The sequence below is a fragment of the Pseudochaenichthys georgianus genome, chromosome 4 (genome assembly GCF_902827115.2).
Source record: "Pseudochaenichthys georgianus chromosome 4, fPseGeo1.2, whole genome shotgun sequence".
In the NCBI taxonomy this organism is placed as follows: Eukaryota; Metazoa; Chordata; class Actinopteri; order Perciformes; family Channichthyidae; genus Pseudochaenichthys; species Pseudochaenichthys georgianus.
The window spans coordinates 43,726,279-43,752,920 of NC_047506.1; the positions used below are offsets into that span (position 1 = coordinate 43,726,279).

Genomic DNA, 26,642 nt, shown 5'->3' on the forward strand with positions numbered 1-26,642 from the left:
TAAGTAACCTTTCATCAATCCTCAATAATTAACATTAATAGAACGTTATATTGATAAATTACTCACTAAACTTACGATTCATTTAACTTATTTTCTTCCAAAAGTTAATTACCCAAAGCCTCTGTACACCCCCTTCTATTTGCATGTAATGGTTCGGTCCTCCCTCCAAACGCGGTGCGGCACCGGCACTTGCAGAGAGTGAAAGCAGGTGAGGAGGGATGCTAGCCTACATACGTGTGTTGTACCATGTTTCAACGACCAACAAAGTCAGGCTCTAAGCAAAGAAGAGAAAGGAGAGAAAGACAAGAGAGAGGGACTAAAGGGCGACAGTATGTCACCCAGTTTTTCACAAGAAAAGGTGGGTGTAGTCCATGAGTGGTGGAAATTAGTCTGTTAGCTAATGTTTTTTTGTTTACTAAGCTGACATTAAGTACTGTTAATATCTTTACAGAAAATGCAGAGGTCTTTAATTTCACTGCTCTTTTAGCTGATATTTAATCGTATGGTAGGTAATTCACTTCAGAAACACTTTTTGTTATATTCCATGGAACGCTCTTAACATCCCGATAGCAATGAATATATTAAATGCTTTGACAATAAATACATAAAAAAATGTCATCTGTGGAAGCCGTGGCGCTGTAAAAAGCACGACCAATCATCTGAGCTGGCCCGGCAAATGACTGGACTTTTAGAAAAATTATTTCCATCTGCCTGTCAGCCTTCCATCTGTGCACAAGCTTATCTCGTGCCCTCATTGGTCATGTGCGTGTTCGTGTGTGTTCGAGGAGGGGCTCTGTAAGGAACTCTGAAGGAAGGGGCAGATTTTTTCCGGTTGTGTATTTTCAAATTCTAGCGCACTTGAGCTGGTTTCTCCATTCTTACCTACCTACCTTTAATAAATGCAGGCACATTTTTAGCGCCTATTCATACTAAATCAGTTGTCCCTCCCCCCGGTGCCAGGTCCAACAGATCCATCTTTAGGCTCAGCAGCCCTGTCCCCCCATAAGGCTGAACCTGAACCAGCTTTTCTCCCAACTGAAGGAGGTGAGCAGCATTGTGTTGAATGACATGCCACTTAACATATCTGAAGGGAGACTGGAATACAATATATATATAACAAAAAAGCTAACTAATCTAGCTGTATAATGTATAATTTAAATCTAATTTAAATTATACATTTAAAACACAGTATTTTCCCACATAGCCAATGATCTATATAAAACAAAAAACTGCTTGTAGTCTATTTAGGATGATGGACAGTTTGAAGCATTGAGTGATCAGTCTGTAAACAAAATGTTAATCACAGACATTTTGGTTATGATATTAATACTAATACTTATATTAAAGCAGGGGTGGGGAACCTCCGGCCCCCGGGCCGTATACGGACCTATAGACCATTTGGTACGGCCCTCGAGGTAATTTATAAACAAAGTGGCCTGTTGGTGGGGCCCAATGTGATATATTTTCATGGGGCCCAAAATCCCTGGCGGCGCCCCTGAGTGTTGGTGTGTAGGCTCCTGCCTGAATATGCTTCATGAAAAGCAGCTTTTCCTATAAATAAAATAATTGTGGTCCTAAATATCTTGGTTTCTTCTTTTCTAAGGTCACCTTGTTCTATTTCTTACATAATACACTTAGGTCAAAAACATTGTATTTTATTATTTTATATTGAGGTAATCAAAAGTAACATAAATGAATAAGGTACATTAATGGTAAATGTTGATACTTGGATTAGTTACCACATGACATTTTTTATTAAGATGAAAAAAGATGGAGGAAAATAACTTGGTTAAGTTACCACATGAAGTAGTCAAAAACGCTCCTTAGATCATAACTATTTATAATAGAATTATCCCCCGAAGAGTCCTCTCTCTCTGGCCTTCACTCATTAGCGGGCCGCATTCCAAACTTAATGAAGCATTAAGCCTGTTGATCTGCTGAGAGCAGGGCATCTGAAACCATACGAACTCTTCACACTGACACCATGCACTTTAAATGAATGGAGAAGAAGACTCAGTCGAATCTCTCCATGAGTCACTGCTCTCCCAGGTGTGTTGCACACGCTCGCGCGAACGTGACTCAGCCAATCAGCGCGAGGACTTTCTGTTCTCAATTCAGAACTTTCAAAACAATTGCGCATGGAGAGAGAGTAATTACATCACCAGCAGCAGTCATAAGAAGCAGTCAGTGAGCGCGAGCACACAGACCGAGAGCGCGACCATGGACAAAGTCTGCCCCAAACACACGAAGAAGAGGCTGAACCGCAGCATTAAGGTAGGCTGACCGGGAATGTTTCACTGCTTCTGGAACACGGGCTGGATTTTTTTTTAGAAGATTTAACGTTTCAAAGATTATAATAATGCTAAGAAACAAAAAGAAAAGTTATTTCATTGTTCTTTTTTCTCAGAACACAGTATTATGTGTATTATGTGTAGTGTTGCCTAAGAGCAAATAAAGCTTCGTGCGAGGTGAGGCAAAGGGCTTTACAATATTCAATGTATTGGTGTCTGCAACAACTTTAGGTGGAATAGCTCAGGAGAAGAGATTCTGAATGTTTTTTCAGTATTTAAAAAAAAAAATGTAAAACGAAGAAAATGTTTGCTTTGCTTTTAAAGTCAAAAGATGTATGACTTATGTTACCTCCACTATTTCAGCACAATACAATAATTGTAATGATTGTATTAATAATCATTTAACGTTTTAAAGATTAGTCCTAATGCCAAATGTTCATGCCAATGAAAATTGAACAAAAGAACAAAATCGATGAAACTGATGATTTTAGTTTCCTCTTATGATTGTGGTCTGTTAAACATCAGAAAGGATCACAGATGATTTACAGTAATGAAGGTATCAAATAAAGCATCACATACTCACACTTGAAATTCCTCACACTAGATAAAGTTGTTTTGCTTAGAAAATGCCTCAATAACATCAGATGAGTTTGGACACATTTTGTATTGAAAACATCGGTGTCAGTTGTGACTCAAGTTTCTTTTGTTTGGCTGCTGTGTCCAGTGCACCTCTGGCTGTAATATTAGAAGTCTCAGTGAAAACTGACTGGTGGGAGAAATGCCCCCCCCCCCCCCCATAGTAATAATGGAAGAGAAACACTTTGTTCAGGGCTGTGAGTAACAATGAGGCAAAAGTCAGCGAGAAATGACATGTTCTGACAGTTCGGACGAGACCACTTAAGCAACTTTCACATTTCCAAAAGGTGATTTAAAAACTTTCCCTCTCACGCAGACTGTGGTGGGTCTACTTTCTGCAAATCCTTTCCTGTTGATCATTTAAGTCTTCACTTTAAAGCCTTTATCTGTTGATACCAAGGGGTACAAATCCAGAGAGGGTGGGGGCAGTGAAACGGACATGATCACATCAGGCAGACTGAGAGTGCTCAGTGGAATTTCGCACATCCTGCACAGTTTGAATGCACCTGAAGTTCAAAGCTGTGTATATTGACACAGTGGGAGTAGTTCTGCATCAAAGCAGCAGGTGAATGAAGTCAAAGTGTGCAGCCAGAACTCTGGGTCACTGTTGACCTCCTGTCCAGCAGTTGCAATTAAAGAGTAGAAAATTGTCCGAGTTGCTTAACACATGAAACCGAACACCTTCAGAGTCAGGCTGAGAGCAACCGTTTCACACGGATCATATCCGCCTGTTCTTGACGGTGGTAGGCCTACATGCCGTACAGCTTTTGGCCCTCTATTTGCAGGACATTGTGATTGTTTTTTTCAGCAGCGTTGTACTTATCTTCCGTGGGCTACACCTAGTCTGCACTATCAAATTCTCCTTTTGGATATGTGCCATATCCAGCCAAGTGTGTGCTGCTGGTGCGCCATGATCACACCCTGAACCTCGGGATATGCAAGCTTCTCTTCTCTCCTCACCTCAGCGCACCGAGCATGTTCATCACGTTCAGAGCTGTGTCACAGCGTTCCAGTAATGGTTAAGAGCATTTTGTAGATTATTGGTGTTGCGCTTAAAAAAATCCTCAGTGGAAATGCAACAATGTGCAAAGATACTAACATATCTCAAACAAGTGTGTATGCTTAGCTGACGTGGAAAAGTTATAAATGAAAAAAAAGGCTAAATGTGACCGTTTCTATGGAAACAGAATTTGAAATCAACATCCACCTTCCTCACACCAAGACACAAAACAATCAGAAAGGTCTATTGCCATGTCTTTGCCATTTGAGGTTCATCTCTTTTAATCACGTCCTCTTGTTGCACACTCTTCTTCTGCTTTGGGTTTCATCTCTTTGCACCAGTTAACCATGTGTTGCATTAGTGCAGGGCCGTCCCTCCCCACAGGCCGATCATCCAATGTGAGGCCTGCATGGGGCCTCACATCGCGCAGGGGGCCTCGGCTTATGAGCTCGGCGCAGCTCTCGGCGCAGCTCTCGGCGCACCCCCAACCCCCCAATTGACATATTAAAACATCAGCTGCAATTCACGACATGAAGAAGGCAGTCTCTGCAGAGCATACAGGCTAATGGAGATGCAGTTATTTCCAGCATTCTTTATTTACCATTCATTCAAGTATGTGATGCCTTTTATCTGCTAATGTACAGGAGGAGGAGGATACACTGTTGGTCTAGTTGGCTTACATAACGGTTAAAGTTTACAGCCTAAAAAACATGGAGCATTTTTTCCCCTTTTATTCATTTTTATGTCAATTTGCACATTTCATGGTGACGCTCAGCCTCTCCCCTTAACTCCTGCAGTCATCATCATGCCAACCACAACACAGAGAAATACTGATAGGAATGTGTGTGTAGTTGTTGACACATTGCTGACAGAGGGAACTAGAATACAGATTTAAGAAATATCAGTTTTTGAGCATAATAAGCATGTTTTGTCTTGACTATATTACAACTATATTATAATAAAACAATATAGTATTTATATTATTGAATTGATTATGATTATTAGTAGAAGGAGTTTATTTGCATTAATTATATTTTAATCTTTTTGAGGCAAGTATTTGGCAGGAAATGCAGACATTTACCTCACTGTATAAAAAAGTAACTATTGATAATAATAATAAACAGGAATTATATTTGCAAAGTACCAATCGCGTTCACACCGGAGTACTTTTCCCTGAGGGAAGATTACGCAAATGAGCCGCTGACGTCACTTCTTCTTCTTCTGCTTTGGGTTTACTGGCAGGCTGCAATCAACTTCACGGCGTATACTGCCGCCCGAAGTCCCCGGCCGGAAGTCCCCGGAGTTGGGAACAGCAGCTTCTACTGAAGCCTTCCCAGTAAATCGCCAGAACGCCGACACCTCCTCATCTCCACCGCTCCCATGTTTTCTTTTGTGTTGCCATAAGTTAGTCGCTCTGCGTTGGTGCGCTGGGCTAATGCTAATAATGCTAATGCCAGCAAATACAATGGCGGCTTCAAAAAACTTTTCAGAGTTTTACGTGTTTTGCAATTCAACCAGCCAATAGAAATTGCTACTTTTTTGGTACTTTTTTGGTACCACCTCTCTAGCAGGCACTACAAATGGGGGTAAAAGTTCCCGGCACTAAGCACTCTCTTTGGTGTGAACGCGACATCAGTCGCTTGGGGCCCCAAGTTGGCCAGGGACGGCCCTGCATTTACATCATTTTGCATCATACATCATTTGCATTTTTCTTTTACAGATTTAGGAAATGTGTTTACAATTTGCTATATTTGACAGGAAACCTGGGTATATTGGTCCAGGATAAGGTTAACGCCAACAGCTAGTTAGCTTAGCTGAGCAAACAGACTGGAAACAAATACAGACTGCTGCAGCCTAATTTGTCAGACAACAAGACTTCAGAAAGACACTTCTCTCTGCCCCCCCCCCCCCCCCATCTAAACTGTAAACCGTTTACATGTACACAACATGTCATGTTTACAGTACACAACATATGCACATGTTCATCATCAACAGCTTTGTATCAAACTTGTTGGTTGGATTTTCTACGACCATTATTTCCAAAAAGATTGAACCCTTTGATCTATTGTGCAGTAAATCCCGTTTCCTTTTTCCACAGTGAAGGAAGGTCATTCTGTTGCTTTATCTTCTTTCAAGTGAGAGACTTCTTCCACTAAGCTTCCTTTATTTTTTTTACCAAGTAGGTCAGGCATATTGTTGCAAACAAACTAAAAACATTTGTATCCAGCATCATAGTGACGGCACGTGTCGCTGAAATGAAGACGTTTGAAACTCAAGTGTGAACTTCCCTCCATTCTTCCCCTCACAGCAGGGCGAAGGCTGGGACAATGCTGCTCAGACAGACGGAGCTGAGAGTGTTTGGAAAGGATAAATATGTACATAATCCACGGACGATCCAACTCTGGAACCAGCACGAACAAATAGGCTTTTAAATCACTTGTGTTAACAGTGAGGATAAATAATAAATCCTGCGTCCTAGTGACATGCTGTTGAAACACTGAACGTTCTGCACCAGTTGTATTCGCTGCCTTTATTTCTTATTGTATTGTCTATAGATCTATTTATGTCTCGATGAATATTATCCAAGTTTCAACACTGTCCAACATCTCCATCTGTTCTAGACAAATGGTCCTGCTGTATTCTGACATTAGTATTGATTGGAAGCAAAACACTCTTGGCCTTTTCTCACACTGACATGTTGTACTTCATCGGATGACGTATTTTCCAGACTTGTCTCTGACATGTGATGTTTTCTAACCAGCGCTATCTGCAATAACAAATATCAGGCCAACATCTTGAAGTGGATTTTAAATGGACTTGAAGCTGTGTTACAGGAACACTCTGCACCTCTAATGTTTCATTTGAATTTACTTCACACAGAAAAGGGGCTCGTTGCCTTCCTGAATAAATTGATCCATTTGATCCAAAATAAAAAAATATGAGAAAATATTTGCAAAAGCGTCTATTGTAAAGCCAAGCTTTAATGGGAGTTCTAAAGTGGAGTTCGTAGTTTATCCCCCGGCCGACCTGGCAGCCGGTAAACAACTGAAAGCTTGGGTTTATCTCTGTTTTATTAGCATTTCACTCCTAATCTCAACATGGCTCTCCAGCGTCATTCGGGGCATTCATGACCCCCCAAGCCAAGTGAGTGTGAGCGCCTCCTGACACACGGAGTGGCTCCTCCAGGTCACCGGGAGCGCATCCAGTTCATCTCCCACATATCAGAATGTGAGGGGAAACATGCAAGAGGCAAGATAATGAAAGCAACCTGAGAAAAGGTTTTACTCATGTTAATGCCAGAGTCATCAGGGCCAGTGTTATACAGTGTAAGGTGATCTGCGTCTGTGAGTACAGACTAGTGTCTCTCACATTACATTCCACACGTATGACTATGACCTGCTTTGGAGCCTCATGCCTCCTGTCTCTGTCCAGATGTTTGTCCTGTGCCATGGCCTCCTGCAGCTGTCCCAGCTGCTGTACAGCGCCTACTTCAAGAGCACCATCAGCACCATCGAGAGACGCTACGGCCTCAGCAGCTACTCCTCAGGAACCATTTCCTCCCTGCACGAGGTAGGAGCCAAGAATAACACCGCCTCACAGCCTGACATCATGATAGCTTTATGTCAAGGATTCTGATGAAGGAAGAGGAACTGGAGAACAAGCAACATATCACAAGCACACTTCCTGGAGTCAGGCCACAGTTTGAGTACAGATACGGGGTCAAGGAGATGATAAGATGTCCAGTTGTGTTCATGTTTTAAGTATGCGTGCCCAAGGGTCACCAGGCCCTATTTATATCACTATGTTAGCAGGTGAAATGTGTGCAGTTATTACATTCTTTTGAAGCTAGAATCCTTTCAGGATTTTGAAATTAGGAAATCCTTTTTAATTGAAGGACATTTTATGTAAACGGAGATAAAACAAAGCCTCAAGAAATGAGGTCTGCATGATAGATGTTTATGGTATGTGTATGTTAATGTGTCTACGTGTAATGCATACGGAGTTCTGAGAGATGTCTTGGAGTCTCTGCACTTCCTCAGCATTACAGAATCACTCATCTCTCAGTTCACTGTCCGGGTGTAATGGCCCTGCACTGAGACCCTAAAGAGTCACATAGTCCTCTCAGGAGTGGTGTGTACAGCACTTCAGTGTGTACAGCTGTATACTGCCACATAGTGGTCAAACCAACACCATGCAGCTTGAAATGTTTCAAAGGATTTTTGTCTCTCCGATTATTTTGACTTTAAAATGTTAATAGGGTCAACTTTTCTGTTCATTTCAAATTAGATTTGTAATGCTATCTCAATGCAGACATTGAATGATATCAGACTATCTCCTGCAGCTTCTGTTTTCTGATCAATGTCATCTGAGATCTGGTGTAAATTAATTTAAATGCAACAACCAATCAGAATGGGCATGGGCGGGTTCCCTCTGGTTATCATGTATAGGGATCAGAGATAACTGCAGCCTCCAGTTCACATCTATAATGATGGAATCAGCATCAACAAGCAGGCTCACATGATGCTCACAGTATTATTCATGTCATCTACTTACACATTTGAAACTGCAGAGAAAAAAGGCATACTTGTTTACATCATAACATTATCCATTGAAAAAGTTACATTATCGAAATGTGTTATAACAGCCAAGTGCATTTTCTTTAAATAATTACATAATTGATTGCTTCATCTACAATTCTGAAACTACTTTTGAACTAGCCTTGGTTTAATGCAGACCCCTGTACAGATTACAGTGCAACCTTGGTCATGTCCATATTGAGTTTGAAGAGTCTATTAGTGATGTTGGCTAACTGTGAGAGCTAGCTGTGAGAGCTAACTGTGAGAGCTAACTGTGAGAGCTAACTGTGAGAGCTAGCTGTGAGAGCTAACTGTGAGAGCAAACTGTGAGAGCAAACTGTGAGGGCTAACTGTGAGAGCTAGCTGTGAGAGCTAACTGTGAGAGCTAGCTGTGAGAGCTAGCTGTGAGAGCTAGCTGTGAGAGCTAACTGTGAGAGCTAACTGTGAGAGCTAACTGTGAGAGCTAGCTGTGAGAGCTAACTGTGAGAGCAAACTGTGAGAGCTAGCTGTGAGAGCTAACTGTGAGAGCTAGCTGTGAGAGCTAGCTGTGAGAGCTAACTGTGAGGGCTAGCTGTGAGAGCTAACTGTGAGAGCTAACTGTGAGAGCTAGCTGTGAGAGCTAACTGTGAGGGCTAACTGTGAGAGCTAACTGGAGGCGGGGGTGACGGGGTGGATGTGACAGCAGCCCTCTGTTCTCTCTCCTAGATCAGTAACAGTGTGCTCATCGTGTTCGTGAGCTACTTTGGAAATCGGGTCCACCGTCCTCGCCTGATTGGAATCGGAGGATTTCTGATGGCTGTCAGCGCCTTGATGCTGACCTTACCTCACTTCGTATCCCAGTCCTACGAATACGACTCTGTTCTACACAGTAAGACTCAGAACCAATATCTCTGCCTCCACGGCCGTGAGAGCGAGCGTGATTCCAGAGGAGAGTACAAATACACGTCAGTGCCATTTATGAGACTTTACTTAAGGGGTTTGTCGACAAAGTTGCAATCTTCAGTGGCCAGAATTTGGCTTTGTGTACTTTTCAGCAATATTTACAAAGTGTTGCTGATGATCTATCTCGAGCTGAACTTTCTATAGATCAAAAGAAAACTGAATTAGAGTTACCTCTCAGGGCATTTCATTTATAATACCAATGTCCCTGTTTCCTCTTTAATGTTGCCTCCAGACAAAGGAGGAACTTGAGGGAATGAAAGGACTTCTGCCTCCACTGGCATGTCATTCACTTTCTTTCCCCCTTCTCTTCCTCTCTCCGCCCGCTATGATCCAGACCGCCATGACATCTGTAACCTGCAGAGGAACTCCAGTGAAGAGTCCTGTGGTCGGAACGAGACGCGGCGCCTGGCCGACTCCAACAAGCTGTGGCTGCTGATGGCCGGCGCCCAGCTGCTGTTCGGGGTGGGCTCCGTACCCATCCAGCCCTTTGGGATCTCCTACATCGATGACTTCGCCGGGCCCGGGAACTCCCCCCTTTACATAGGTGAACTGTAGCTCAGATGCCCCTTTCACACCAGCGCCTTTTCAGCTCCGGCTCGGAGCTAGAGCCTGAAAAGCGCCGGGTTTTCCAGTTCACACCGGAGCTGCGCCGGCTCTTAGCTCCGGAATCCGCTTCATTTCCAGCTCCAAAAAAGTGTCGGTCCAGAGGCAAGAGCTTTGGAGCTAAGAGGTGACGTCGCTTACGTCTCTCTTATGTCGAGGCGTGCAGGAAACTAAACCCACCTCCCATGGGTCGACTGTTATGCCTGCCAACAAGCAGTAGTGCTTATAAACACACTTTATAAAGTCAGGCAACACTAACCAGGCTTCGTGTGATTCTGTTTATTTGTGCCTTACTTTGACCATCCGTTCGCTGTTATCGATCATTGTGGAGAGAGGCAGACGTGTTGTTTTGTATTATTGCAGCTATCGGATGCAAGTAGTCAGTTTAGCTTCGGTTGCTATGCCAACATCACCCGTTTTATACCAGAGAAACTTTCATAACAGCGTTGTGATACCAAACAGTGTCAATTCAGACTGACACACATGCACTTAGGCTAAGGGGAACTGGGGATATGCATCAGCTGCTTGTGTGAGTCGGACAGTGAATACTTTAGAGCGGCCGCTGCAGTGTGAGCTAACGGGAGCTAACGGGAGAATGAACTCCCGTGGAAGAGCAGCACTGCAGCGGTCGGTAAATGCTGCAGAAACACATTAATAAACAATGAACCACGGCACTCTGGAGCAAAGCATAAGGTTGGAGAAGTCGCTATTCAATTTATTCTGGCTTCGTGTGATTAAAAGCAACACGATCATCGACCCAACGCAGTTGTTGTTGTGAGCTGCCGTAATGGCTGCCGTTGGGGGGCAAATCAGCGATGTAAACGGTGACGTCATGACGCAGCAAGGGCAGCTCTGGGGCGCCAGTGGGCGGTGTGCACAGAGCGGGAGCTGAAAAGGGAAACCGGAGCTGAACCAGAAAAGCTCCCGCTCGGAGCTAGAAACTGAAAAGCGCTGGTGTGAAAGCCGCAAGAGTGATGGACCAAGAGACCGCAGTCTCACAGTTATCCCAGGTCACTCTGTGAGAATGTAATCCATTTATTTCAATATACAGTATTTTTTCACCTTGGAATTTAAAGGAAGTTATCCAGGTATTGGGTTTAAGGGTTCATATCCCAGATGGCAAAAATGATTTGCAGTTCCGTTTTATTGGTGAAAAATAATCATTAATGAAATAACAATAATAATTTGATATTTATTGATCCTCAGACAGAACACAAAATAATGACTTTGTTCAAACTGTGAAATTATAATTAGTTTTAACACACAAAAGTTCAATTGTACAGATGATTAGATAAGAAGTTTTGTCACAGAAACATGTTTTTCATTTAGACACATTTGGACCATAGACTCAAAATAAATGGGTTCGGACAAATCAAATATTTTTTGGAATAAAATTAAAAAAATGCACGAACACTCCCACTTAAGACTCAATCATCTTAAACACAGAAAAGGGAAAACAAAGAGGTCAAACGCTTCAGAGCAGCCCTGGCTTCGTCTCTGCAGGTGGAACCTTCTAGAACCAGGTTAGATATTGATTTGAATAATGGAAACCTCAAACTCTTTTTTTTTTAATTAAGGGCCATTGATTCTTAAAGCCAAAATACACTCACACTAAATGTTCATTGTTTGCCAAAGAATACCATGTTGATAACACATAACAACACATATCTAGAAACCTGACTCCCTCCGCAGTCCTTCAGAAACTCTTCCTCACAGCCTCCCTATCATCCGCAGCCATCCTGTTTGCAGTGTCTGTGTTCGGGCCTGCCATTGGCTACTTGATGGGCTCCGTCATGCTGCGGATCTATGTGGACGTGGACAAGACTGGCTTTGGTATGTAACGTTCCGTCCATTCGGTTCTAGCTAGAGAGATGTGTCTGCTGACGGTGTTACATGCTGTTTGGTGCAGGAGTAGAGCAGGAGCTGAGGCAGACGGACCCCCGCTGGGTGGGAGCCTGGTGGCTGGGCCTGCTCATCGCCGCCGGCTTCCTCTTCCTCACCTCCATCCCCTACTTCTTCTTCCCCCGGAGAATGCCTTCAGAGGATCAAGTAAGCCTTACTCAGAGAGATGTGTGGAACAAAGAGGTCCTGTTTAATGACTTTATAGTGCTAGGCCTATTGTTGTTGTTGTTGTTGTTGTTGTTGTTGTTGTTGTTGTTGTTGTTGTTGATGTTTGGTGTCTCTTTGTGGTTATTTTTGTGTCTCTTTGTAAATGTTTTGCCCTTTTTCGTTGTCGTTGTTGTTGTTGTTGTTGTTGTTGGTAATGTATTCGTGTCACTTTGCAGCCTTTCTGCATCTCTTTGTAGTTGATGAGTCTCTGTTGGTCATGTTGATGTTGCTTTGTGTTAATGTTGAGTCTCTTACTCTGTATCTTGTGAGTGACTTATTGTAGGTCTGGGCCAAGGGCTGGCCTGAGACCATTATACTGCTGCTGGTTTATAAAGCGTTGAATGGTTTAGGGCCAACATACATGTGTGATCTCCTGCTACGATATGAACCATCCAGAACTCTCAGGTCTTCAGAGACTGGTCTGCTTTCTGTCAGAGTCAGAACTAAACATGGAGAAGCAGCGTTCAGTTATTATGCTCCAGATATCTGGAACCAACTCCCATAAACCTGCAGGTCCTGTTTAAGGTCCCGTGTCACGGCCATCTCTACTGATCATAACTCCATTGTTGAGGTCGACTAGAATAGATTTACATTGTTCAATGTTCCAAACTCACATTGGTTTCTCACAGCATCTCTGTATAGTCTGTGTATTCACTCTGTCCTAAACGGCTTGTTGGAGCTCCCCCCCCCCCCCCTCCCTGTGAGCCCACTATGCTCTGATAGGTCAGCTCGCCCACACTGTTCTGATGAGTCCACCACCATTACAGCGGAACATCAGCTGGCTGGCTGCTGGCTGGCTGGCTGCTGGCTGCTGGCTGGCTGCTGGCTGGCTGGCTGGCTGGCTGCTGGCTGGCTGGCTGCTGGCTGCTGGCTGGCTGGCTGGCTGGCTGGCTGCTGGCTGGCTGCTGGCTGGCTGGCTGCTGGCTGGCTGGCTGCTGGCTGGCTGCTGGCTGGCTGGCTGGCTGGCTGGCTGCTGGCTGGCTGCTAGCTGGCTGCTGGCTGGCTGCTGGTTGGCTGGCTGGCTGGCTGGCTGGCTGGCTGGCTGCTGGCTGGCTGCTGGCTGGCTGCTGGCTGGCTGCTGGCTGGCTGGCTGGCTGCTGGCTGGCTGCTGGCTGGCTGGCTGCTGGCTGGCTGCTGGCTGGCTGGCTGGCTGGCTGGCTGGCTGGCTGGCTGGCTGGCTGGCTGCTGGCTGGCTGGCTGGCTGGCTGGCTGCTGGCTGGCTGGCTGCTGGCTGGCTGGCTGCTGGCTGGCTGCTGGCTGGCTGCTGGCTGCTGGCTGCTGGCTGGCTGCTGGCTGGCTGGCTGCTGGCTGGCTGGCTGGCTGCTGGCTGCTGGCTGGCTGCTGGCTGGCTGCTGGCTGGCTGCTGGCTGGCTGGCTGGCTGGCTGGCTGGCTGGCTGGCTGGCTGCTGGCTGGCTGGCTGGCTGGCTGCTGGCTGGCTGGCTACATTACACTTGTCTTTCTTTCTCTGGGTTTTCACCAGCTATAAGGCACAAGGAAACTGTCACTGAACACATTTCATTTCCCAATAATTGATTTGTACTTGTGATCATTTGTTGACCTTTACAAAAATATAAAAGAGCAAGACAGATTTTTTTCCCCCACGTCTTTGTGAAACCAAATGATGTCTCTCTCAGCTTTGCCCAAGATGTGTTATGAGTTGTACATAACATCTACATCTACTCATTTGATATCAAAAGATGTGAAACATGTCGGCAGTGTTGAGGAAGAGGCCACCTGAAGGCACTGTCCTGTCGTGGTAGAATAGTGTTCTCTACAGCACATCCCATAGTTCACACTGCATGTTGTTCTCCAGGGGATGAGAAGTGAAACTGACCTGAATGATGACTTCAAGAAGCCAGATGTCTCTTTACTTGATTTCCTGAAAAGTAAGTTTATTATATTCAGACATCTTGTATCGGATAAATAAGAACTTTCTCTGAAGTCATGTGTTTTTGGTTGTGACCAGTGTTTCCCAGGATGTTTGTGCACCTGCTGCTGAGCCCTCTCTTCCTGATGCTGGTCCTGGCTCAGTGCTGCTTCTCGTCAGTGATCGCCGGGCTCGCTACGTTCCTCAACAAGTTCCTGGAGCGGCAGTACGGCGCCTCCCTCGCCTACAGCAGCCTGCTCGTAGGTAGGTACTGCAAAAGTGTCAACATGAAGATGGAATTAAAGGAAAGCTAATGTAGATTGCTGTTGCCCCTTCAGTGCTTGCAGTCAATGCCAGCCGTACGTCTAGCTCAGGTCATGTATGAAACCATTATGAACACTTTGGAGGAGTTTTAATAATCAGCTCTTTTGCCCAATGGCCACTGATTTAGGTTTGCACCGTCATCTTTTCAAATATGAAAATCATTTTTGGGTTTCCGCTGCCTTTTCCCTTTTGCAGCACTGCCAAGACTACATCTATCATTTGTTTCAGCAAACGAATAAAATAGCTCAGGGTGTGCAGTAAACCCCTATGGACACATGAACCCCTGTGCATCCCCCTGTAAGGGTATCACAGGGACAATTCATATTAAATGTTCACTTACACTGACTAACACCTTGAAGCCAACTCCAGTCCTGCTCATGAGAGCTTTGTGCAGGAGAACAGAAGACTAGTATGTAATGGCCTTCAGGGTGAATATGTGAAAAGGGCTCCATCTAGGGCTATCCATGAAAGCTCCTTCATGGGCCTCTATAGGAGATGTGACTGTACTCTGGCTGCACTTTATTACACACTATCAGAGCTGAGGTTTACCTGCAACCCCTCAGGGAAAAGAAACCTCACATTCTTGCTCAATGGTCACATGCATTAACACAACAAAAGTGTCGAAAAATGTAAAAGTAAGAAATTACCCTAATGATGAATGAAGGATATAATTTCCATGGTTACGTGGAGGCCACTAAGCTGATGATGGTTCCCAGGTGCTGTGAATCTGCCTGCTGTAGCCGTGGGGATGCTGATGGGCGGGGTCATCATGAAGAGGGCGGGACTCTCTCTGAAGACCATCCCTCGCTTCTCTGTTGCCATGCTGACCACATCCACCCTCCTCTTTGTGCCGCTCTTCTTCATGGGCTGTCCCACGCAGAATGTTTCAGAGGTCAACCATTTCCAGAACGCACAGCACGGGTGAGTGAGAAGCTCTTCTCGTGAAGATGTCCTCCGCTTTGTTTCTAAAGGGGGGCGTTTAGATGTTGGGACGTCGGCCTCATCCAGCAGAGTGTATACACAAGACTAACTCAGATACAGTACACTGACTGTATGTCAATGTGCATGACTTTACGGAGGACATCATTGGCATTGTATTGGGCACTATCATTAAATGAGTGTGTTTTCAAAACTGTCGACCAGTTAATACAAAGGAATCCAACCTTTAAACATAACACTAAAGTCAAAGTCAACTTCTTTGTCAATTCCTCTGTGTGTGATACAGATGGGGAGATCAAATGCTGTTTCTCACCATCCCAGAGAACACACATATAAACAAAATATATACATATATGTATACACACACCTGTACACCCACTTAATTATACTCATATATATATATATAGATACACATTATACACACATTAAGAGGCATACATAAAAACAACACAACAAATATATAAAAAACAACGATCACAGGTGTGAGTCAAGTCAAGTAGACTTTAAAGGTCCCATGACATGCTTTTCCGGTTATCACCCGTCCCCTTGTGTTCTGTAGCTTTCTCTGCATGTGACCGGTCTGCAGAGTCACACACCCTCAAGTACACCCTGTAGGGAGTAAACCTCTAACACAGAGAAGACCTGTCTGCTGCCCCAGAACACCTCGCTGAGGATTTCTCTTTTTCCATGTGTTTCTTCCTGGTCATAGTGACGTAACACACACACACACACACACCCTTATCTTTTCTCAGCCGCGGATCTCCGCACACACTGACCTGGAATAATTATCAGTAGAAATGGCCATGTCATGGGACCTTTAAAGTGGTGAAGATTATATTACAAGAGTACACATATATACATTAGTGCAAATAACTGTCAATAGTCGCATTTTAGGTGTGTGTGTGTGTGTGTGTGTGTGTGTGTGTGTGTGTGTGTGTGTGTGTGTGTGTGTGTGTGTGTGTCTGTGTGTGTGTGTGTCACCACAGGGTGCCTTTTAATGGTCTGACTGAAGCCCAAACAAAATGCTAAACGTTCATGAAGTTGGAATTGGATTTTTCTTTTCCTCTATAGAATGAAACTGCAGAAACCACAAATACATGTTTATAAAGTGTAGTGTAGATGGTGCTTTCTCTTTGCTTTAACTAAGGCAAGACACTACAGACAAAAACACCATTTTATTTCAGACTGGTGGAAAGAAAACATCCAAAACACACATAAGGGAGTTTATGTTACTAATGTTGTCAGCATTAGCTAATGGCTAGTTTGCAGATTACATGTTGTTATAAACATGTAATTGTGCTAAATGTATGTATAAATGGCATTACATTTAAAACACATTGAAGTGAAGCAAGTCAGTAACACTAATGTGAATCAATATGCTAATGGCACATGGCCTGCTCACACATCCGCTCTGAGCTCGTGTTCTCTGCCGCCCCCAGGTCTCTAGCTCTGTGCTACTCCAACTGCTCGTGCCCTGCCAGCGCCTTCAACCCCGTGTGTGGCTCTGACGGTGTGGAGTACATCTCTCCTTGCCATGCCGGCTGCACCGACTTCACCAAAGACCCCAACAACACCCACAGGGTTCAGGTGGGGAAAGTGTCTATAGTCAGTGTATGTCCAGCAGGAGCTGGCGCTCGGCACACACCTCGTAACACAGAAGCCATGTAGATGGGCACGGCGGCTAAATGTGTTGGGCTATATTTTAAAATAGGTTCACTGCACTACAGAAGTTGCTGGTGTACTGCTGTTGGTGTCATTGTGTGATTGTTATGTTCAGAGTCACAGAAGTCACACAAACACAATTCCTGATGAGGCAGCAGGATAGGGTCAGGGTTAACTAAACGTAACCCTGACCCTAACCATAACCCTGGAAAGTCACTGTCCACAGCAGCACGGCTCTGATGTGTGCTTCTCCAAACTGGAGGGCATGCCGGCTGCTATCTACTGTAGGAAACACACTGGCTACAGATACGCAGACCTCACATTCAACCCCACTTCAAACAATAAGCACTATCCCTTTAAGACATGCTTGTGAGGGGGCTGAACAAATACAACTTGACGTTTAGCTGACTTTTTTAAACCTGGCAGATCTTTGTGCAACACTAGAATAACATTGTACAATAATTCATCAGCAGTAATGAGTGCAATTTCCAGATGCAAATGAATCATGTACTGTAAGATAGGCATGCTAGATACGTTTATTACAAAGGAGAAACGGCTCAAAACACATTCAGTAATAGCTTGTAACGTTTTCTCAGTGTGGGATCTGGGGATAAGTATCTGGTTCCTATCACCAGATCTGTAAGTCAGCCTGGAACGGTGTCATTCATCTGTCACTGTGTGGGGAATGCAGAGACTGCATCAAGACACATCTTCTCTTCAGGAAGTCAAGAGGTTACACATTGTTAGGCAGTGTTGCTTGGATACTTGAAAGTAACTGTAGCCTTAGATGAGTCATTTAGATTTGAGACACATATTGGATGACAGCTTTTAGACTTTGTGACATATCTTCAAACAATCACAATTCCCAGAGCGCCTTACATCATGTGTTCCATCAGCAGGAGCTCCCCGTGCGGATCAGTCAGAGCAGACAGAGCTCTCTCAGTCCAATGTCCAATCAATGCTTATCACTCACGGGACAACATGGAGGTGTTTAAAGAAAGACAGCACGTCGTAATTAAGATGTCAAAGCTTGTGAATAATCCTCCATTGGGAGATACGTGTCTGCCAAGTGTCCTCTGTAATACTGCAGATACTGATGGGTGAAGCGATCTTAATGAATGAATCCCAAGATTATATCAGATTGATAATAGTCTATTTTCTGTTAACTCAGACGTTCACAAGAAAGGTGAATTCATTCAAGTGATGAATTTTATTTTTTATTTGTATGTAACCTTTAGTTACCCAGATAAAAGCATTGAGATAGAATCTCATTTGCAATGCTGACCTGGCCAAGAAGGCAGCAATGTTACACATAACACATAACACACACATATAAAATACAGAGAACTAAGAAAACAAAAGACAAAAAAGCAGCCACTACATTGAGCACATTAGGACTGTAAGAAAGGTGCACTACTTATTACTGCAAGAGCAGCTGGTGGGAAGGACTTCAGACAACTTCAATCTAAAACATGCTATTGAGACAAGTGCCCTCAGTTTGAGGCGTGATTGAAGGTCATTCCAAGACCAAGGACCATAATGAAAAAGACTCCTTTTTCCAGCCTCAGTCCGCACAGCAGGAACCTAGACCCGTACCCAGGAACCTAGACCCGTACCCAGGAACCTGGACCCGTACCCAGGCACTGGGTCTGAGGCTGTGAGAGTCACACACTGGAGCAGACCTGGCACATATGTACAGTGGAAGCTTTCCTAAAATGGCTTTATACATGAATACAAACCAATGCTGCATCCTGCGCGTATCACACATGTGATGTGAGAAGTGGAAATGCCCAACATCCGGACACACTGGCTCTGACAGTACTTGTACTTCTTGAATCCTTTGAAAACAAAACTTCATCTGTGACCCAAGTGTTTCAATTTGCATAGTTTGTTGGGTTGGCTGAAGAGAAACACTACCCCATGTTTTGGGCTTTTTTTAAATCATTGACCAGCTTCATTTTGTTTCTACATTTTGGGGAATATGCTTATTCTCTTTCTTGCTGAGAAGTAATTGAGAAGATCAATACAAATCTTGGATGCTTAGCCTGAAGCAAGATCCAGGCAGGTAACCAGCTAAGCACATAATAAAGAATGGCATCAAGGGGATGAGCTAACCTGGCTCTGTCCCTTTGTACACTAAATATTTTGCCTACCAGAATCTCTTGAGCAAAGAATCCTGTTTCCAGTCTTGAGGCTAAACTAGCTAATACTCGGCGTACAGACGTGAGAGCCTCAATCTTCTGATGTAACACATTTGGCAAGAACACCAGTAAGCTTATTTCAGAGCAGATTTGGTACAAAATAACGAGCAAAGCAAAATGTTGTTTTTCATTCTCTTTGCACAGATAACATAAATGTATAATATTCCCATTGCTTTCTTTGTGGATCCAGCTGTACACCAGCTGCAGGTGCATCTCTGGGGGCCAGAGCGCCCGCCCTTCCCCCTGTCCCAACAACTGCCCACATTTGCTGCTCCCCGTCATCCTGGTCATCTCTCTGGCATCGCTGGTCGCCTGCCTCACGCACAACCCCATGTACATGATGGTGCTCAGGTAGGGAAGCAGGACGATGCATTTCAGTATATTCACATATTCTTTTGTCATTTATTTTAACTATTAAAACATATGTAATGATATCTGCTTTTCCTCCACTACAAACACTTACTAATGATTTTATCAAACTCGTATTTAAATGTTGTTGCCAATAAATACTTTATAAGATGATATATTTATTTGTTTCTGTCAGATGTGTTTCCTCTGAAGAGAAGTCATTTGCTATAGGAATTCAGTTTCTACTCATGAGAGTATTAGGTAAGTCAAGACACTGTGTGTGTGTGTGTGTGTGTGTGTGTGTGTGTGTGTGTGTGTGTGTGTGTGTGTGTGTGTGTGTGTGTGTGTGTGTGTGTGTGTGTGTGTGTGTGTGTGTGTGTGTGTGTGTGTGTGTGTGTGTGTGTGTGTGTGTGTGTGTGTGTGTGTGTGTGTGTGTGTGTGTGTGTGTGTGTGTGTGTGTGTGTGTGTGTGTGTGTGATGCTATAGTTATGAATAACTAGTTATTTTATTGCTGTTACCGATTATTATTTTATAATTTAATCTTGTTTTTATTACAACAGTTTCACAGTTAATGTATCTCATTTCAGAATACAGCAACATGTAATAAAGTGACATTGTAGAAATAAAATGTGACTTAAAATAAAAGTGTCAATGGAAAATGTACTATTATGAATCGAAACAGTGGTTAGAATAACAATGGTTATTAGCAATATATAAATATCCATGGTGAAAAGGAGCTCCAATAAAACATTGAAATGAAATGAATGACTATTGCACACATAATGGCTCTGAACGGTTCTGTTTACTGTGATGATTGGGTGCCACAAGGAAGTGCTGTTAAACATACCTCTGAATGACTGATCAGATGTGAAGCAGATGTGGTGCCCTCTAGTGGCTCTAGCTCCACCACATGTTGATAGAAATGTTACACCCTCGTTCTGTCCCCCCTCAGCCTGGCTCCCTGCCCCTGCTCTCTTCGGGACTGCCATTGACACGTCGTGTATCTGGTGGAAGCGTGTGTGTGGAAGGAAGTTTAGCTGTGGTTACTATGACAACACCATCTTGAGGAACCGGTACGAAAACTCTGAACATACACAAATGCAGTGCAACACACCTTACAAAACACCTTAGAGGCAAGAAAACAATGATTAGATTGATCTAAGTCTGATTTTGACTGACTTAAGGACAGACGAAAAACCAAATTCCAAAAATGTTCATTTTGGAAATGGGTTGAAAAAAAGAAAATTCCCAGGGAAAAATATTTGTTTTCATTTCAAACCTTTATTTACCCAGGTGTATCCCATTGAGATCATTGATCTCTTTTTCAAGGGAGACCTGCTCAAGTAGGTTCCACATGAAACATAACAACATAAACAGAACAACAAAAAGGACATTTTACAGCATCATTACAGGGATTTACAATAACTATCCACATAAACAGGTACCAACAGCTTCCGACTGAGTAGCATCCAACCGAGCTTTAAAAACATTTAGTGGCACCAGATTGTTCAGTTTCCATTTAATTTGCAGACTATTCCAAGACAGAGGAGCTGCATCTAAAAGCTGTCTTCCCTAAGACAGTCCTAGCAGTTGGCACATTTAATAAAACCACAGCATGCGATCTCAGGCAGGAGCCACTTACAATTCTCCGTGAGATCAGGGAGCAGATATAAGATGGAAGTTTCCCTAGCATGGCTTTGTATATGAAAATGTACCAGTGACTGAGCCTCCGGCAAACCAGCCCTTGCATACAGGGTACAGTGATGGGTTAATGCTTTACAGTTTGTCACAAATCTCAGTGCGCTGTGATACGCAGCATCTAACTTGACCAGGCAATGGGCAGGTGCATTCATATAGACCAGATCCCCAGAGTCCAGCACAGGTCAAAGGTCACAGAGCCTTTTCCTGGCCTCAAGCGAGAAGCAGGACTTGTTTCTGAAAAAGAAACCTAGCCTAACCCTCAGCTTTTTAAGCAGGTTATTGACATGAAGTTTAAAAGAGAGACAATCATCAAGCCAGATACCAAGGTATTTGTAACAGGTATTTGTAACAGGTATTTGTAACAGGTATTTGTAACAGGTATTTGTAACGGGTAACCACTTCAATTTTTGTACATCTATAAAAATAGAAACAAGTGTTTGTTCTTACAACACTCATATCACCTAAAAAGGCTGAAGTGCACCACTACCTCTTCTACAAAGAGAATAAAAAAACGTGTTTTATACACGGTCAGTTCAAATGTCTTCATGCAGAGGGATATTGCACGTTATGCACGTTATGTAACATTACGGTGATGTATTGTTCTATGCTTTAAATGTATTTGAATTGGCTAGTCTGCCACGTTTAGTCCTATTTAGAACAGTGATGCATTTGAGTTTGTTATGGCACATCTTTTTACAGATGTTTTTTAAGTCATAAACACAGGAGAGGAAACACGTGTTCCTCTCAGGGCTTCCAGAGCATCCACATCACTGCTGACATGTATGCGTATGTGTTGACCCCTGTAGGTACTTGGGCTTACAGGTGGGTTATAAGGTGATGGGGATCTTGCTGCTGATGATGCTGGGCTGGAAGGCGAAGAGGACTCAGGAGTACAGTCTGGAGAAGAGGCCTGACGGACCCCTGTGAGCGTCCCTGTGGACCCCCGCCTCTGTCTCTAACAGCTCTGCAGCAGTGTGACATGTTGAGGAACAATGTGCAGAGCAGAGCTGCGTCAGGAGAGCCACTGCCCACACAGACCTGCACTGACCTCCACCCCTATAGCCCCTCCCACCTGCTGCGTCACTGGGTGGAGTTGATGTCAGATCGATCCAAAAGGGAACACGTATAATGTTTTCAGATGCTTTAGATCAGAGGTTCAGAGTAGTGAAAGGAAAGAGAATATAAAGGGACCCCGTCATGTACGTACTTTTAGGACCATTTCACTTAGCCTATTCTCTTAAGTTTTAGTTATAGGAAAAAATTACACGAGAAATATATAAGAAAGATACGAGACATATATTAAAAATATATACAGCATGTTCAACAATGCATTGACATAAATTCAATAAGCTGCAAGTGTGTACCTAAACACATGATCAGAAGAGAAAAAGGAACCTTTGCAGGACATCAAATATTTTGTTAGAAAATGATTAATTAAATGAATGCATCTGAAAACCTTTACCACAATGCCACAGATCACTTCTTTAAAGTTCCTGATTGTAAAGACTCTGACAATCTGACCCACTTATTTCCAGGTCTGAGCAGTCAGCTGCTCACCTGTGGTACCTCAGTATATTGTACATGCATCTGAGGCAGCGCAGAGAGTTAACCACAGATAGATCATATTATTCCTGTACGGTAGAATCTATTCAAGTTTCTATTTCCAATGGGAACATATTGTGTAACTAATTAACTGTATTAGCTTAATATTTAAGTTTATTTTTGTATAGATGTTTGTCTCATACATTGAGACATATGTGTACTGCAATACTCATTTGATATATGATCATATACACTTTATTTTAAATGCAATGCCAATGAATTTTCAAATATCATGACATACACTGTTTATTAAAAAGAAATACCTCACACATCACACTCTTTACTTCAGTAGTTTGCTGCATGTCAGTTGGGTTTGGAATTTAAATAAATGTAATGTCTACTAAGCTGGGTCCTGCATTTAAAAAAATAATAATATTGTGTTCATACTGTGTCTTTTAGAGGGGCCATGTGTCAAAATCTAGTTATGATAACGTTGCAGGTTAGGTAAGTAATATTTGATCAACCTTGTGTGTCAATTAGTAAACTGACACACTGGAAATCTAGCGATACGTAGTTGTGTTAGGATTAGTCCTGAGTCACTAATGAAGCTGCATACTATGTGTAGTCTGCGGTGAACACTAATGTCAGCTTGGAGCCATTCAATGCACAAAGACAATACAATGCACTTCCTACAGTCATGTGACATGTTTCACATTAGCCAGCAATATAAATAGCTTGATCGATTGAGTACCTTACTTATCCCATATGGACATTTCCTAATAACAGTAAATGCATACAAAATAAATAAAATATAAACTAAGTGGAAAATAAAACAAAATAGGTGTAGAATATATAGTAAGTACTAAACATTTTTAATATAAACTATAAGTGGCTTAATATCTGGACTGCATTAATTTATATAACTATATATTAAAATGTCTAGGTAACAACTAAAATGGTGTCATCAGTGTTGAGATCTCCATATTAGATTGAATACTTACAACGAAAGTTAATTATAATCAAATATAATCAATTATATTCTTGCATAACCCACAATGAAAATGCTTCATATTTTATGATGTTCTATATTTACAGTATAAACAGTGGTTTGCTAAGTTGAGTGTAAGGCCTATAATGGTGTATCGGTGGCACTGATAAGAGGATAGAGAGTTTCTTCCCTCACAGCAGTACACAGGGGGGGGGGGGGGGGGGGGGGAGGGGGGCTCCTGACTTTTTGGAGAAAGACTGAGGCCCCAAAAGGTGTTTGTGCCATAGCCGAGAATACTATTTTGCAAGTCGTGCACACCAGAGTCCATGCCCAGTTTCCACAAATATGGGTATAGAGGAGGTGTCTTTAGGTTTTCCTATCCTGTTTTGAGCATAGAAACACTAGCAGAGAGGGAGCAAACTCGAGAGAGGGTTTTTTTCCCCCTGGTATGCTCTCTCCCGGTAAGCTCTCTCCCTGGAGAGCTGGGTTTTTCCTCAGTAAAGGTTCTCTCAAACTTGGTAAATATCTCTCTAATTTCTTTGTTGAATGCGGAGTGAATTTCTTTGTTGAAATCTGAATGAATTGTTTGTTGAAAGATTATAACCCGGCCACCTAGAGCAGTGGTTCCCAACCTGGGGGGCAGGGGGGGCGCCAGGCCTCAGATGATTTTTTAAATTTTTTTACATATAATTGTAACGCAATACATGATTGTCACTAAAAGCCGTGTCTCTACATTACAATAAAATATAAAAAATAATTGATTAATTAATTTGAATACAAATTCAAGTTAGTAGCTATTATAGGCATAAAAAGACAGAAATGTATAATTCTTTCTTTAATATAAATGTTTCTTCTGCGCGTTAAGTGTCCAAACCGGGCTTGTCTGGATAAGCGTATTTTTAAAACATACTCATTGTCCATGCCGGTTTCAGTTGGATTATTTGTCACAGTTGCTCCGATCAGATCGGTCTCCTCCATTTTGTAGATTATTAACGACTTTTGAATCCACATAAACACATCGGCAAAATCCGGCTTACTTTGAGCATGTGTTTTAAACAGTTTAATCCCATTGTGAATTGTTTCCACTTGCGCCGTCCTTTAATTTCTTCATACAGCGGAAATCCAAATGAATTAATCCTGAGTCCAATAACCATCAAAGTCACTCCAATAGTGCTCCTTGATTACACTTTCATCCTCCTTTAACAAAATACTTCACATTCATCCAGTTTGTGACAGTAGTTGTAGCATTTTGAGACTTTAAACTTTAATTACCACTGTTGCACCCCCCCCCCCCCGTGTGGGGGGGGGGGGGGGGGGGCAACAGTGAAGGCGCAACTTCCAACAGGAGTCATTTGGGGGGGCTCTTGGGAAAAAAGGTTGGGAACCACTGACCTAGAGGATGGTCCTCTGAATTCATGCCGGACCAACCCAGTCTCATGGCATTTCGTGTTCACCAACACGATTTTTAATCTATTGATTCGTGTTCACCATCACGATTTGCCCCTTTTTTTCGTGTTACACAGCACGATTTTCTTCGTGTTGCACAGCACGAATTTAAAAGCAATGTATTTCTACTGCCTGCAGCACGTCTTTTGTGTGGTTCATAAAAACATGTTCTTACTCAATATCAAGCCACAAGTATTGCTTTTATTTTGAATCGTATAATTTCGGACTTGTTGCGTCTGTGATGAAAAGAAATGGGGCTCAGAGCCTCAGGATACTGAAATCTGTATTTTTTAAATCTTTTTTTCCTTCTAATTTGTTATTCTTTTCAAAATAACACACTGTTATTTACTCACCAATAACACACAATTGTCCTTGCTTTTATTTATTGGTTTAATTCAATAATCTCGGGCTTTTTTGGCATCCGTCAGGGACTGAATTACAAAATAAAAATAACCGGAAACAGACGTAGGCCTATAAGGGACATTTCGAGCATCATCGACTTTGCGCTGTCATCGAGGTGAGGATGGTCGAAGACACTACACTACCCATAATCCCCAGATATCGTTTAGGACTACAGTCCACGTGATTAAACTTCAAATCGGGATTGGATGTTGGATTGGCAGTGCGTCAAGGTTACGGAATCGAAGCTGGATCGATCCGTCGAACGCCCCCCCCCCCCCCCCCAAAATGATCTATGGGGCGTCTCGATTGGGAACGTTTTCGTTTTTCCAACAATTAGAAGTTGCCAGTATTAAACACCAATTATTAAACAATTGAAATGAACCGATTAAACATCTCTCTGACACAGTTTAAACGCATTTCAAGTGGAAGAATTGTTCGTGTCTCCTCTTCGTGTCCCGGGAAGCTGGAAGCTGTATTATTTTCAAAAAATAGAAATAAAAAAATATTTTTTTTAACCATAACGGGTACTTTACATAACATTGTTTTATTTATGTTAAATTGTTGTTGTCGGTTAATTTTCCATTTTATTTATTTTGGTTTAAGATATCATTAGTTTTTTTTATTATTATCATGCTAGATGTTTAAACTTTTCTGTATTTTATAAGGCAATATATACTTTTTTTTCCGTAGGCTACTTAGGTTATTAAAGAGTTATCGTGTCAAAATACAGGAAATGTATTAATATTTTATTGTATAATCGGTACAGGAAATTACATAATTCAGAGAACCACCTATTGGCCAAAGACCGCTGCCACCGGCATTGCAATCCATCCTCTGACAAAGTAAGTTTTGTCACTAAAGTCTGATGCATGTTTTGCTTAGATTTAATAATTGGGGATTTTTTTAAGCCTTCACTCGCATGGTTCATCATACATAATTGATTACCCAAGATCCTCAGCTTGAAGCTCGTTGATTGGATGTTTTAGCCGCAATGCACGCTGGTATATGGTGTTAATAAGATATGATATCCGACAACGAAAAATAAAATAATACCTAATTCAGA

General features: G+C 42.7%; 1 protein-coding gene across 1 annotated transcript; it reads left to right on the top strand.

The window, feature by feature from the left end:
• The first annotated feature begins 2,099 nt into the window (after positions 1–2,099).
• slco2a1 (solute carrier organic anion transporter family, member 2A1) lies at positions 2,100–23,072 on the top strand. Its single transcript, XM_034081918.1, has 14 exons — positions 2,100–2,274; positions 7,360–7,497; positions 9,210–9,372; positions 9,781–9,990; positions 11,784–11,882; positions 11,959–12,098; positions 13,973–14,045; positions 14,126–14,290; positions 15,067–15,271; positions 16,729–16,876; positions 19,343–19,503; positions 19,697–19,761; positions 20,453–20,573; positions 22,008–23,072. Exons 1-14 carry the CDS (start codon positions 2,221–2,223, stop codon positions 22,126–22,128), a joined length of 1,863 nt encoding a protein of 620 aa, XP_033937809.1. The 5' UTR covers positions 2,100–2,220; the 3' UTR covers positions 22,129–23,072.
• The last annotated feature ends 3,570 nt before the right edge of the window (positions 23,073–26,642 follow it).